This window comes from Dermochelys coriacea, chromosome 8 (assembly GCF_009764565.3).
Source record: "Dermochelys coriacea isolate rDerCor1 chromosome 8, rDerCor1.pri.v4, whole genome shotgun sequence".
In the NCBI taxonomy this organism is placed as follows: Eukaryota; Metazoa; Chordata; order Testudines; family Dermochelyidae; genus Dermochelys; species Dermochelys coriacea.
Window position 1 is genome coordinate 44,735,443 of NC_050075.1, and position 13,626 is coordinate 44,749,068.

At 51.0% G+C, this 13,626-nt stretch overlaps 1 protein-coding gene across 1 annotated transcript in view; it reads left to right on the forward strand.

Moving 5' to 3' along the window:
• Positions 1-13,626, forward strand: part of LOC119860648 (myomegalin-like) — a 142,516-nt gene that overhangs the window by 51,299 nt on the left and 77,591 nt on the right. Inside the window, 3 exon segments of the mRNA XM_043491179.1 lie at positions 5,068-5,191; positions 7,184-7,356; positions 8,044-8,161. Coding sequence (XP_043347114.1) covers positions 5,068-5,191; positions 7,184-7,356; positions 8,044-8,161 — 415 coding nt within the window.

A 13,626-nucleotide genomic window follows, 5' to 3' on the forward strand; every position in this document is an offset into this window, starting at 1 on the left:
ACCTGCACATTTCCCAGAGTCACTACCTTTGATAGCAGCAGCTCAATGATTGCGTTGGCTACTCAGCAACCTCCACGGTAGATTTGCCCACTCCAAATTGATTCCCGACTGACTGGTAGCTGTCTGGCATTGCAAGCTTGCACAGGGCTATTGCCACTCGCTTGTGAACTGTGAGGGCTACTCTCATCTTGGTATTCTTGCGCTTCAGGGCAGGGGAAAGCAAGTCACAAAGTTCCATGAAAGTGCCCTTACACATGCGAAAGTTTTGGAGCCACTGGGAATCATCCCAAACCTGCAACACTATGTGGTCCCACCACTCTGTGCTTGTTTCCCGGGCCCAGAATCGGCGTTCCACGGCATGAGCCTGCCCCAGTAACACCATGATCTCCAAATTGCTGGGAACCGCGGTTTTAGAGAAATCTGTGTCATCACCATATTGCCATCGCCTCCTTGCCTGGTGTTTCAGGTGCTGGTTCTGCATAAACTGAACGATAATGCACGAGGTATTTACAATGGTCATAAGTGCTGCGGTGAGCTGAACGGGCTCCATGCTTGCCATGCTATGGCGTCTGCTCGGGCAATCCAGGGAAAAGGGCGCAAAATGGTTGTCCGCTGTTGCTTTCACGGAGGGAGAGAGGGTTGACTGATGACATTTACCCATAACCACCCGTGACAAATTTTTGGCCCCATCAGGCTTTGGGAGCTCAGCCCAGAATTCCAATGGGCAGCGGGGACTGCGGGAACTGTGGGATAGCTACCCACAGTGCACCGCTCAGAATGTCGACGCCGCACACCGCCGAATTAATGTGCTTAGTGTGGACACATGCACTTGACTTTATACAATCTGTTCCCAAAAATCGACTTCTGTAAAATCAGAGTACTTTAGTAGTGTAGACATACATTGGCAGCTGGAGCGGTACGTGTGAGACTGGTGCATCAGATATGTGAAGGGGGATGGATGGAGCTAAATGTGCAGGGTGGGCAAAGCAGAGAAATGGGGGAGGGGGAAAAGAGGGCTATAGAAACACCATCCAGGCAGGAACATCAAGGAGATTTTTCACAGTATCTGATTAGCGGCAATTACTTTGTTCTGAAAATGGAAATACTTTGACTGGGTGGCAGAAGGTGCTGAGCAGCAGATCTCAGCCATTACAGCGAGCAAGCCAGCTAGATCGGCCTCCTGCCGGTTCAGAGAGGTTTCCCACTCTACCCTCTCCGGTCCAGCTGGAAATGGGGCTCCCGCCAGCTGTTAGCACTAACACTAGGATCATCATCAGGTAACACCCCTTGTGCCCAGCCTTAGGAGCCCCTTGCAGCTGGTGATTGACCCCCATAGGGCAGGTCTGCACTGCGGCTGGAGGTGTGACGCCCTCACCCCCAGCTCTGCTTGAAGTAGTGCCTGGAAAACGGTGTGGCTGTGAGAGGAGGGAGTGGGTAAGCCCCCGCGAGTCAAAGCCTTTTGGAGACCTGAGGCACGTCCTGAGGTGGCTAGCCCAGAGGCGGGTGTGCTGTTCTCGGTGTGGTGGTGCCAGAGTTCTGAAGGACAGGCTGTCTCCAGCGCTGGCTTTTTGGAGCCATATCACGTTGCAACCTCAGTCTCCCTTGCGGCCCTCTCCCCTGCTCTCTGTGCTCAGCCCCAGTCTCTTCCCACCAAGTATCTCTCTCCGGTTCCGATCATTTCCCCTCGGTGCATTAGCTGCCTTGTGCCAGCCAAATCTGTGCTTTGATTGTCAGCTCATGTTTCTAGCCTCTGCATTATCCCTGCCCCAGTCCAACTCCATTCAGTGCCATCTGGGTCTCCAGTGTCAAATTGCACAGGACTGATCCCTGGGGCTGTGGCACCTCCATAGACCCCTCCCCCTCACTTGAGCTATCGTTCTTTGTCTTAACCCCTTGTTCACCACATGTGGGCCAAATCTCAGTCTGTAACCTTTACTGGTTCGACCAGATGCCTGCTAGCCAAAGGACTACACCCACTAGGCAAGACAGGTAGCCAAGAGGTCCAAGGACAGCTGCCTAGTGGGAAGCCCAGGGTGCACACTCCTGGCTTCTCCTCCCCCCTCTTGCTGGGAGGGTTGGGGGCTTTTCTTCAGCTGCTAGGAGCCAAGGGGGAATGTCTCTGGCTCCTGCAGAGGGAGATGTGCTGCTGTTTGAGAGCCCTGCTCTATCCCTCTAGGGTCAGGCAAGATATGGTGGTGCTGTGAGAGCAGCGCGCTCTTGTTGCCTGGAAGGACTGTCCAGGGAGACTTGGCTGGTGCTTCTAGGGCCCTGCTCACACCCTAGCCAGTTTCCTGGGTGAGAGTTTGGATCTCGTTCCCTGAGATGGAGCCCTTGCTTTCCAGGAGCCTGTGCTCTGCTGTACAGACAGGGAGATTCGCTGATGACAGTAGCTCAGTCTGAAGAGTACAGGCATCCATCTGGAATTAAAACTACGAATGAGGTTGCATGGAGGGGTGTGTGGGAGTAACGACACATCCCAGCGAGAGGCCTGTTGAGCTGGGAAGCTGTCCAAGGGGTGCTCGGCTGCAGGAGAGCTGCTCTCGTGCCCCTGTTGGAGGTGTTTTTTGCACAGCATCACGCAGAGGAGTCTTTTACATTCAGGTCTAGTTTTTTCCCCCATGACTGGACATGCTCTTTGAATAACGCAGGTAAAGAACCCTCAGGCACCCAGAAATAACGTCCAGGCTTAGATCCTGTAAGAGCAGCTCTGTGGGCTTGTGTTCCAAGTGGTTTGTTTAACAGAGATTTGCTTTTCAGTGCATCAGGCATCCTGCTAATCTCCCTGCCCTGGGTAAGCGGGGCTTTTGTCCCTGAAAGAGTGTGAACCGGCAGAGTGAGGCAGTAGTGCCAGCTCTAAGCACTGAAAAATCATGAGTCACCCCTCCCTCTCCCCCCCAAAAATCATGCAGTTGGCTCAGAAATCATGATATTTTCACGATAACAAATATTGGGTTGGGTTTCTTTGTCTTCTAGTTTCTGAGTCCTCAGGGTTGACTCAGGCCACATTTTTGTGTTTTTCACTGCAACTAGGAGGACACATAACTTACTTTGTTTTCTGCATGAAAGCTGAGATTCTCATGTAATCACCTGACTCCAGGAGCTGGGGCTTGAAGATCCCCTCCCCAGTCTCATTCCAAAATCCCAAGAGTTGTCAGCACTGGAGAGGGTTTGAATATGTGCTGTACGTCTCAATGGAGGCAGGGAGACGCGGGCTTAGAGGCTGATATTGTTTAACATTCTAGATGCAGCATGAGCAAGTACAGCTGTTTGTAAACTAAAAATAATCGGGCACCACCTGTTTCCCAGACGGCAGGAAGATTCCTGTGCTGGCTGTGGGCACATCACTGACTCTGCGCATAGGACAGGAGCACAGTCTGTTTGCAAATAGGATGGGATCCCATGGGCTTTTCAGCTTGTGAATCTCTCCCCCTCCCCTGCTACTTCGCAAAGCTTTTGTATTTAAAAATAAAAGTCAGTGTCACAGAAGTCCCCAAAGCAGGAATAGAACCCACGGATAAGGAACTGCTCACATGACAGTCACCTTTCCAGTTTAAAATATGCCCTTTCCATTTGTGACCTGGCATGTCCTGAGCGCTGTGTCCCCTAGGAGAACGGCTGATGTTCCAGTCGCTGTGAGCAGGATGGGGAGGGGTGACTCAGTCTGGTGACAGAGATGACAGGAGACAACAAGACATTCTGAATTCAGATCTAGGCAGTAAAGAGAAGGAAACGTTCTGTTCCCATTGAATATTCATATTACAATGGAGTTCAGAGACACCAGTCTGAATGTGTGGCCCTGTCATGCTAGGTACTACACATATGAAGACATGGCTCTGAACAGTCCGGAAAGACAAGTGATCTAGGCTGAGTATGGGAAAAGGGAGGCAATCAGATAGATCCAATGTTTGCACCCCTTCTATCCCAGCCTGGCAGGCAACTGAATGGAAACCTAGTAGCATCCCAGAGCTGTAGTCAGGGACCAAGGCACCATGGTGCTATATGCTGGGCAATCACAGAATGGAAAGACAGCTTCTGCCCCAGAAAGCTTACACTGGATTTCCTTGTGAGCTTGCAGGAGGGGAGTGCACAGGTTGTACTGCTGCTCTTGGCAGAAGGATACTGCAGCAGTGGGGGCCGTAGGGGAACCTGGCTGGAATGGCAGGGAAGAGGGATGGAGAGACAGCCCGGCAGCATGCAGTATCTGGGATGCCAGGAGCATTGCACAGTGAGGGGAGGCTGCCCCCACCGAGAACAGAATTAGCTCTCCCCTATGATCGGTAGCTTCAGAGTCGGGGAAAGTGTGTCCCCTGTGGTTCACAGGTGCCTTTCCAGAATGCTAGGGTCCTTCCCCTGCTCCTCTTCTTCGCCACTCCCCAGCCAGGGCTAGCTGGTGTGATGCTCAGGAGGCCCATCCACTCTGCTTGGGGCCTCAGTGTTCCTGCTTCCTCACACCTTTCTTGTTCCTACTGCCTGCACTGTGGGGGCCAGAGTGGAATGGGTCAGAGGGGTTGGTACGTCGTCTGGTGTCTGTGTAGCGTGCCCCAGACCTGACTGCCTGAAGCTGGAGACCAGGCTCAGATCCAGACCCTGGCTCCCCACCTGGGGAGAGGTGAGCCTATGGGGCCTGATTCTGTGCCATCAAATTGGTGCAGAGCGGAATCAGGCCCAGATCCTTTGGGAGCTAGCTTAGTGTCCCATCCTCCCCCCAGTCCCTCTCTAGGTGCTGGGGACCAGCAGGCCATGCTCAGCTCTCTGCAGTCTTCAGCTGTTGCTGTGGCCCTGGTGCAGCGACGGAATAGAGCAGCCGCTGCTATTCCTCCCATGCTCACCCCACTCAGCGCAGCAGTGGGTGTGTGGCTGTACATGCTGGTCTGTGCTAGCTCTCCCTATGCTGCTAGCGCCAGGTGGGGCCTCCCAGAGCCGTGCTGGTTGGAACCAGATCTGAGCCCCATTTGTGACACTGACAGAGTGGAATGAGCCGAGGTGACAGCCTGACTTGCAGCCCAGCCCCTGCTGGGCAGTCCAGGGCTGCCCCTTGCTCTGACAGGTGGGTGCCATGTCTTGCAGGGCAGCTGCCGAGAACGTGACCAGTCGCAATGAAGCAGAGCTCCAGCGCCGGTATGAGGAGAGGCAGCAGGAGACGGAGCATGTGTCGGAGCTACTGGAGAACAAGATCCAGCTCCTGCAGGAGGTGAGTGCGGTGGGGCATGCGCCCCAGCTGTGCGGCATCGGCCATGGAAGAGGAGCACAGAGCCGCCCGGGGCCAAGTGGGGCCCGTCTCTCTTTGCCAGCCCCCTCTGCCCATTCTGGAGTCTCAGTTTCTTCCCCAAATCCCAGTGGGCTCAGTTTTGCTGGGCCTGCCATGTGGGATGGGCTTTGGGTCCCACAGCAAGGCCCCCATGGGACATGAGGAGCAGGACTCTTGGCCCCGTGACTTCTCTTTGCTTATGGGGAATGGAGCTCAGGGTCCCCTGGGACTCCCCTTAGTCCACGGGAAACTGGGAACAAATCTGAGGCCCCAGCTGCTCTTCTTCCCACTGGTTATTCCCTCTGTATCTACAGCAGACAGAGCTCTGAGCCCACCAGCTGGTTCTCTCTTTTCCCACAGCGTATGGGTAAGGGAGTCAGGCCCCCAAGGTGGCTAACTGCAAGGTATTAGAAACCAGTCGCAAGGCTCCATGGCCCTTGACCCTCACCTCCTGTTCTTTCCATTGGAAGGGCAGCTCTGCCATCCTGGTACAAGAGAGCCCGTCAGTGTAGCCTCCCCCTCCCAGCTTGGTGTTGTCCTTGCTCTTGTCTCCCTCGACAGGAGCAGAGATTGGCATCTCTGGGAGACTCCCCTGGGTCATAGACACAGACTTGTGATGACCCCATCAGTTCTAGTGAAGATACGCAGCTTCCTCCTTCGTACAATAATTACACAGATGCAGCTGAAGTCCATGGGAGTTGCTGAGCGCTCGGCACTTCTGCAAATTAGGCCACCTCTTTAGGAGCCTACATCTAGATTTAGGAGCCACCCTATATTTGAACATCTTGGCCATGATGTAATCCATACCATGGGAGCGCAGCTGGCCCTAGGAGAACCTTCCTTGTTGCTGTTATGGCATTGTTTGCATTTAACCTTCCCATCGCAGTCACATAGGGCTTTTTATTTTTCACTTAATTTCCTTGGATTTTAAAACAAAGAACTGGAGAGAAGAGGTTTTGTAAATGAAGGCAGGGGATCATGGCTGCAGTGAAAAGGACAGAGTCACCTAAAATCACAGGGGAGGGATTTTAAACATTTTTTGTATTCTTGTGATTTTTCTCCTGTCTTGGATTTAAGGCAGCGAGTGTCCTGGGAGGAGTTGACGGTGTTTTCCAGGGAGGAATTTGCACTTGTCTCACCAGCAGCCTGCGCTCAGTATCCCCTGCTCTTCCCTATGTGGCCCCATAGGGATGGTACATTGTAAGCGGGGCTTCATTATTTCTTTAGAATGAATTAACAACAAAAAGCTGCCCAGCCCCAGATCTGGGCACCCTAACACGTCATTAGCAACACAGCTGTATCCCAGTGGCAATACAGCCACCTCCAGAAAGCACTCCATCATTGTGGGAAGCACTCGGACCCCAGCCATGAGCTCACATCCTTTCTAAAAGGTGTCATTTGTGGCATGTCTTCTAATTCAGGCTGTTTCTGAGGGGAGGTGGGGAGCGAGTTGCAGAGTCCCAGAGCCCTAGCAGATACCCACTAAGCCTGTTCCGAGGGAACACGCAGCTGTTGGGTTTTTCGAGGGCATGCAGTTGTTGGGTTTTAGTCCCAGTTCAGTAGGGAGCCCCTTCCTCACAGAGACAATCTGAAGCTGACTTTGAAGAGGATGGGTTGTAGTGCAGGTCCTGGTGAGACTTGAACTTCAACATCAGCTGCAGGCCCCATGAATGCTAGCACTGATGCATCACTTGTTAGCGACTGTAGCATGGCCCCAATTCAGTCATCACTTACAGCAGCTCAGGTCAATAGGCCCAGCCCTTCATCCTCTGCCCAAACCCTGCAGCTTACAGGAGAGACCACGTCTGGTCTCACTGGATGCAGCAGCCACCCACTGGTATTGCTGCTTCTCCTTCCGGTCACAAGCCAGTGGAGTTGTGGCTGTCTGCCGGGGGTGGCACAAGTATCCCTACTCACGTCACGTTCCATCCCCAGGAGGCCAGATTAGCAAAGAGTGAGGCGGAGAGGATGGCAGCACTGACGGAGGCTGAGAAGGGACACTGCCTGGAGCTAACCGAGAAGCTGAAGAAGCTCACCAGGGAGGAGGAGAAGAGAGGAGCCCAGGTTCTGCATGATGATCACTGTGCTGCGCTGGCCCAGAAGGACAAGTAGGTAGCCCTGATCACTCCATTGACTTGCCTCTGCTGCTTCTTGGCTCGTGCCCCCTTGCCCACAGAGCAGGCAGCCCAGCTGGGGGGTTCAGAAGAGGGATCCTTGTCTCAGAGACCCCAGAGTGGAGCTTGCTGCGCCACACTGGGCCGCATGGCAGGAGGACCAGTCACTGCCTGGGTGAGCAGGGTCACGGGATGGGGTAGGGGTTGGCATCCAGCAGCGTCAGGGCTCAGTGAGCCCCTGGGGGGATCCTGCTAGGGGGCAGTGTCTGGCTGAGCCAGGTGGTTGCAGAGCAGGTGGTACTGGCTGGGTGGGATGGGTTAAGCCACATAAGGGGACTCCCTAGGTGCTGTACAGACAGCATAGTGAATGTGCACTCCCTGGCTCCTCGCAGCACCTCCAGCACAGGGGCATGGATGGGGGAAGGTGTGTAGCCAGCAGGTCGCTACACTCCAGACTGTTCCAGGAACAGCCCCTTGGCCTGGGAGCTGTCAGCTGTAAGTTAGAGCAACCCTGAGGCTGTTCTAATTTATTCTGGGGACTGGCCCACACCCTGGCTGGCCCCAGAATCAGTTCTGCAAATGCGATGTGAAGCCGCCTTGGGTCCTGCGCTGAGCACAGAGCCCTTTAGCGGAGATCCTCCTCTTCTAACCAAGGTAACTAAGCCATTTTCTCCTTGGCAGACGCATTGAAGAGCTGATCCAGGAGCTAAGTGCCAGAGAGCAGCTCATTGAGCTGCTGGCCACAGAGAAGCAGAACCTGCTGCAACGTCTGGAGGAGCCCAGAGAAATGGAGGTGCAGGTGAGATGGGAGCTGTGCAGGAGATAGTCTGAGGCCTCCCAACATGTCCCTGCTACACATGTAGCTGGGCCATTTCCTGGGCTCTAGACCCAGCTATGCCACCAGCCTGCTGGGTGACCGGGGGCAAGTCATTTCCCTGCCCTTTACCTTAGTTTCCCCATCTGTAAAATGGTGGTAATGGTGTTGGCCTCCTTTGTAAAGGGCTTTGCAATCTTGGGCTGATAAGAGCTGGATGGCACTGTGTTCTTTATTGTTATTCTCAGCCCATTGAAGCCAAATCTATTTTCTGCCAGTGGAAACCTGGCTCTGGGGCCCCTGGTCACACTTTGTGCACCAATTAGCAAATCATTCAGTAGGTTGGGTTTAACTCATAAGGCTCTGTGTGTGTGTGTGTGTGTGTGTGTGTGCAGGGCGGGGGGTGGGGGAGAGTAGCCATGATTTGGGGGCCTTTTCTTCCAGTCCCTCCCTGTCCACAAGTCCCCTGTTAGGAGACTGCTTTAAAACCAGTTCCTGCTGACCTGGGTGGAGGCACTGGGCCAGTTGTCCCTCTGTGACCTCAGTGGAGTGGCACCAGAAGTGAACTGGCTCAGTTTGTCTGGTAAGTGTGGACCAGGTAGCAGGGTAGAATTGTTTTCTAATTCTCTTACAATGGTTTGCTTGGGGCGGGATTCTGTGGTTATTTAATGCCTAGCAATCATCCAGTTCTTTATAGGTCTCCAAGTACATTAGCCAAGGCCTTGTGTCCTGTGCAGATTGGATTTTGCAGGAGGGACTTGCCTTGCCTCCCAGGGTAGGGGCTCAGATTGGAGTTGGGCATGGCAATGGGGTGTACTGGCCCTTTGAAACTGGTGTGGGAAATCTTTGGAGCCAGCACTAGCCCCTCCCAGATAACATGGAGGATGAGGTCATGGGATGGCAGCTGGAAGTCAACCCAAACGGCTGCCTTTGTTCAGGGCCTGTGATGGGAACTTGGGAGTGAAGCTCCCTGCTTTCCTCATCGCTGGGGGAATGCTGGGAATCACAAAGGAAATTATAGGTCTCTGCAGCAGTACATACTGGGAAAGGGTAGGGTGAATAGCTGGAAGTGATGAGTGCAGGGGAAGGAGAGAAACCTAGGCTCTCAGTGCCACGCCTGTTTACCTCTTGCAATACAAGGCTGAAGGGCATTCAGGGAAACAAAGCCATTATCCCTAAGATCCTCTTTAGCCTTATTAAAGACTGAGGCAAAGTATTTATTTAGATATTGGGCCTAGAATAAATCTTTAGGGATAATGGTAGCATGACAAATGGGAATGAGGATATGGAGGTGATATTACCATAACTGAGGTAGAAGCGAAACTCAAACAGCTTAATTGGACTAAATCGGGGGGCCCAGATAATCTTCATCGAAGAATATTAAAGAAATTGGCAACCGAAATTGCAAGCCCATTAGCAAGAATTTTTAATGAGTCTGTAAACTCAGGAGTTGTACTGTATGATTGGAGAATTGCTAACATAGTTCCTATTTTTAAGAAAGGGAAAAAAAGTGATCCAGGTAACTACAGGCCTGTTAGTTTGACATCTATAGTATGCAAGGTCTTGGAAAAAATTTTGAAGGAGAAAGTAGTTAAGGACATTGAAGTCAATGGTAAATGGGACAAAATAAACATGGTTTTACAAAAGATAGATCGTGCCAAACCAACCTGATCTCCTTCTTTGAGAAAGTAACAGATTTTTTAGACAAAGGAAATGCAGTGGATCTAATTTACCTAGATTTCAGTAAGGCATTTGTTACCGTGCCACATGGGAAATTATTAGTTAAATTGGAAAAGATGGCGATCAATATGAACATTGAAAGGTGAGTAAGGAACTGGTTAAAGGGGAGACTACAACGGCTCCTACTGAAAGGTGAACTGTCAGGCTGGAGGGAGGTTACCAGTGGAGTTCCTCAAGGATCAGTTTTGGGACCAATCTTATTTAATCTTTTTATTACTGACCTTGGCACAAAAAGTGGGAATGTGCTAATAAAGTTTGCGGATGATATAAGGCTGGGAGGTATTGCCAATTTAGAGAAGGACCGGGGTATCATACAGGAGGATCTGGATGACCTTGTAAACTGGAGTAATAGTAATAGGATGAAATTTAATAGTGAGAAGTGTAAGGTCATGCATTTAGGGATTAATAACAAGCATTTTAGTTATAAGCTGGGGACGCATCAATTAGAAGTAACGGAGGAGGAGAAGGACCTTGGTTGATCATAGGATGACTATGAAAAAAGCTAATGCGGTCTTGGGATGCATCAGAAAAGGTATTTCCAGTAGGGATTAGGAGGTTTTAGTACTGTTATACAAGGCACTGGAGAGACCTCACCTGGAATACTGTGTGCAGTTCTGGTCTCCCATGTTTAAGAAGGATGAATTCAAACTGGAACAGGTACAGAGAAGGGCTACTAGGATGATCCGAGGAATGGAAAACCTGTCTTATGAAAGGAGACTCAAGGAGCTTGGCTTGTTTAGCCTAACTAAAAGAAGGTTGAGGGGAGATATGATTGCTCTCTATAAATATATCAGAGGGATAAGTACCGGAGAGGGAGAGGAATTATTTAAGCTCAGTACCAATGTGGACACAAGAACAAATGGATATAAACTGGCCATCAGGAAGTTTAGACTTGAAATCAGATGAAGCTTTCTAACCATCAGAGGAGTGAAGTTTTGGAATAGCCTTCCAAGGGAAGCAGTGGGGGCAAAAGATGTATCTGGCTTTAAGATTAAACTCGATAAGTTTATGGAGGAGATGGTATGATAGGATAACGTGATTTTGGTAATTAATTGATCTTTAAATATTCATGGTAAATAGGCCTAATGGTCTGTGATGGGATATTAGATGGGTGGGATCTGAGTTACCCAGGAAAGAATTTTCTTTAGTATCTGGCTGGTGAATCTTGCCCGTATGCTCAGGGTTTAGCTGATCGCCATATTTGGGGTCGGGAAGGAATTTTCCTCCAGGGCAGATTGGAAGAGGCCCTGGAGGTTTTTCGCCTTCCTCTGAAGCATGGGGCACGGGTCACTTGCTGGAGGATTCTCTGCTCCTTGAAGTCTTTAAACCACGATTTAAGGACTTCAATAGCTTAGATATAGGTGAGGTTTTTCGCAGGAGTGGGTGGGTGAGATTCTGTAGCCTGCTTTGTGCAGGAGGTCAGACTAGATGATCATAATGATCCCTTCTGACCTTAGTATCTATGAATCTAGCCAGGCAACTGCTAATAAGCCTGTAATAACTTTGTATTTTCCAATCCCTGGTACATCTGGGGCTGTCTTGCTGCATTGTGGCTTGTTTACAGTTATGAAAAGAAAAAGAAAAAAGAGAAAAATTACAGAATTAGACCATAATGTGTAGAGAATTATGGTCTAATCCTGTAATGTTTCTTGCTCTTCCTAATTATTGCCTGCATGTGCAGTTTAAACTGAGGTCTTAAAATACCCTCTGAAAAGCTAGCTCCAAGCATCAGTAAGGTTTTCAGTGCCATGAAGGGATCAAACTAGATTACTAACCAGCAGCTGATGGAGTTCTCTGAATATATTGCCCCCTCAAAGCCACATTCTTGGAGGCTTATGCTGGGCAAGTTACTCCTAGGCAAACTTCACTGCCTGCATCCTAAGGTACAGAGACTGTGGGAAGGGCAACAGAGAATGAGCCCCAACATCAATGAAGAGGGCCCAGGCTCTCTCGAGGATACAGAGACACCAAAGCAGCAAGGATGGAGAGGGAAGATGAACCTGGGTTTGCGGATGTGGCATATGCACAGAACTGTTACTGATCAGTGATGTAGATTTCTGTTGGTGTTGCCTGGGGGAAAGGGGCGTGTTTATATTTTATATCAGACTTGGAGCTGAACTGAGATTTAACAACCTTGGACATATGGAACACCTGGGAGTGCTGCACACTCTCCATCCTGATTGACCTGTGTTCCTGGAAAGGGTTTGACAGTGGTACTCGGAAATCTTTTGGCAAATGCACAAATGCAAGACTCTGATATTAGGAATTAACTCACCTGTGGTTCTTCAGTTTGAGGTATTCCTGCTGATGTCAAAATACCAGGAGGCGCAGCCCTTTAATAATGGCAGCTGAAATGCCGCTTGTAAGGAAAGGGACATATTCGAGATCCTAATTGCAACAGATCCCTGCTCTTGGGCCTGGGCTCTTGCACATGGCTGGTGCAGGTCCCCCAAACTGTGGTTCCGTGTGTGTGTGAGAGAGAGAGAGTGAGTGAGTGTGTGTGAGTGAATGAATGATTGGCAGCTGGGGTCTCACACCAGTTCTTGCTGTGGAACATTGGCGCCCCCTGTTGCTCCAGCAGCCTGTCCTTGTCAGGGATATTGCTTCCCCAGGATCGCTGTATTGGCTACCACTGGCCCCAGGGCTACTGGGCTCAGCTTGAACCATGTAGCTTCTTCTTGTCTCTTAATAGCAACATTGTTGTTCATTAATCCTCTGGCACTTCCAGTTTCTAAGATGAGTCTGTGGGTGTTTGGTGCTGCTCGTGGTGGTGCACTCATTAGGATGGTGATGGGTGCTGTAGAAAACTCTATAGATAGGTAGGGGTCCATGCCTCAAGGCCTCTCTTGCATTGAGATCTTTGGTTCCAGCTGGCCCAGGACCTGACACCATCTACAGGCCTGAAAGCTCAGCTCTCTGAGCTGAGGGCTCCTGCTGTGTGGATAAACCTGTATCAGTTCAGCATCTCCATTTCGCTGTGTTTACATGTGGAGTGTTTCTTTGCAAACAAAAGGGCTATGAAAGCTTCAAGCCTGGAGCACAGTCACAAGCTGGGGAGCTACAGCAGGGTGCAGGCTGCACCTCCTGTACCAGACCCCAGGCAGCCAACACCTCTGCCTGCTAAAAACTCTGCATGAAAAAGCCTCCCTTTGACAGCTCCGCTTCCATGCTCTGCAGTGAGGCGCCACCTGCCCTGCTGGGTCGCACAGTATGGGAGCAGCTTGGTGCCCCAGAGCACAGGTTGTGCCTTGGCAGCTGGCACACTGATCTGCCAACTCCATGGGTCTTCCTCATAGATTACAAGTTCTCTGACCTGTTTATGGGCCCCCAGGGGAAATCTGTGCCTGCCTCGAGGGGACTCTCCACCTGACCCATCCATTACCCCACCTCCTGCAGAAGGGCAACCAGTCAGGGTCCCTGTGCTTGCCTCTTCTCTCAGCAGGTGAGGCAGTCCATTACCCCACGTCCTCCTCCTCTCTGTACATAAAATGCTGGAATCACTGGGCCCTCATTTGGATTCCTGTCTCCTCCATGGCTGTGTACTCGGGTTTGTGGAGTAGCGGATTTGTTACTCTGCCATTAATTGTTTTTTATCAGACTTTTTTTTCTAATTTTCACTAAGTTGTTCAGCCCGAACCCTGCCTGCATCAGCTCACGTGTGCTCTGCAGTGGCCTTCTTGGCATGAGTCTGGAGGTGCATATCCAGGGTC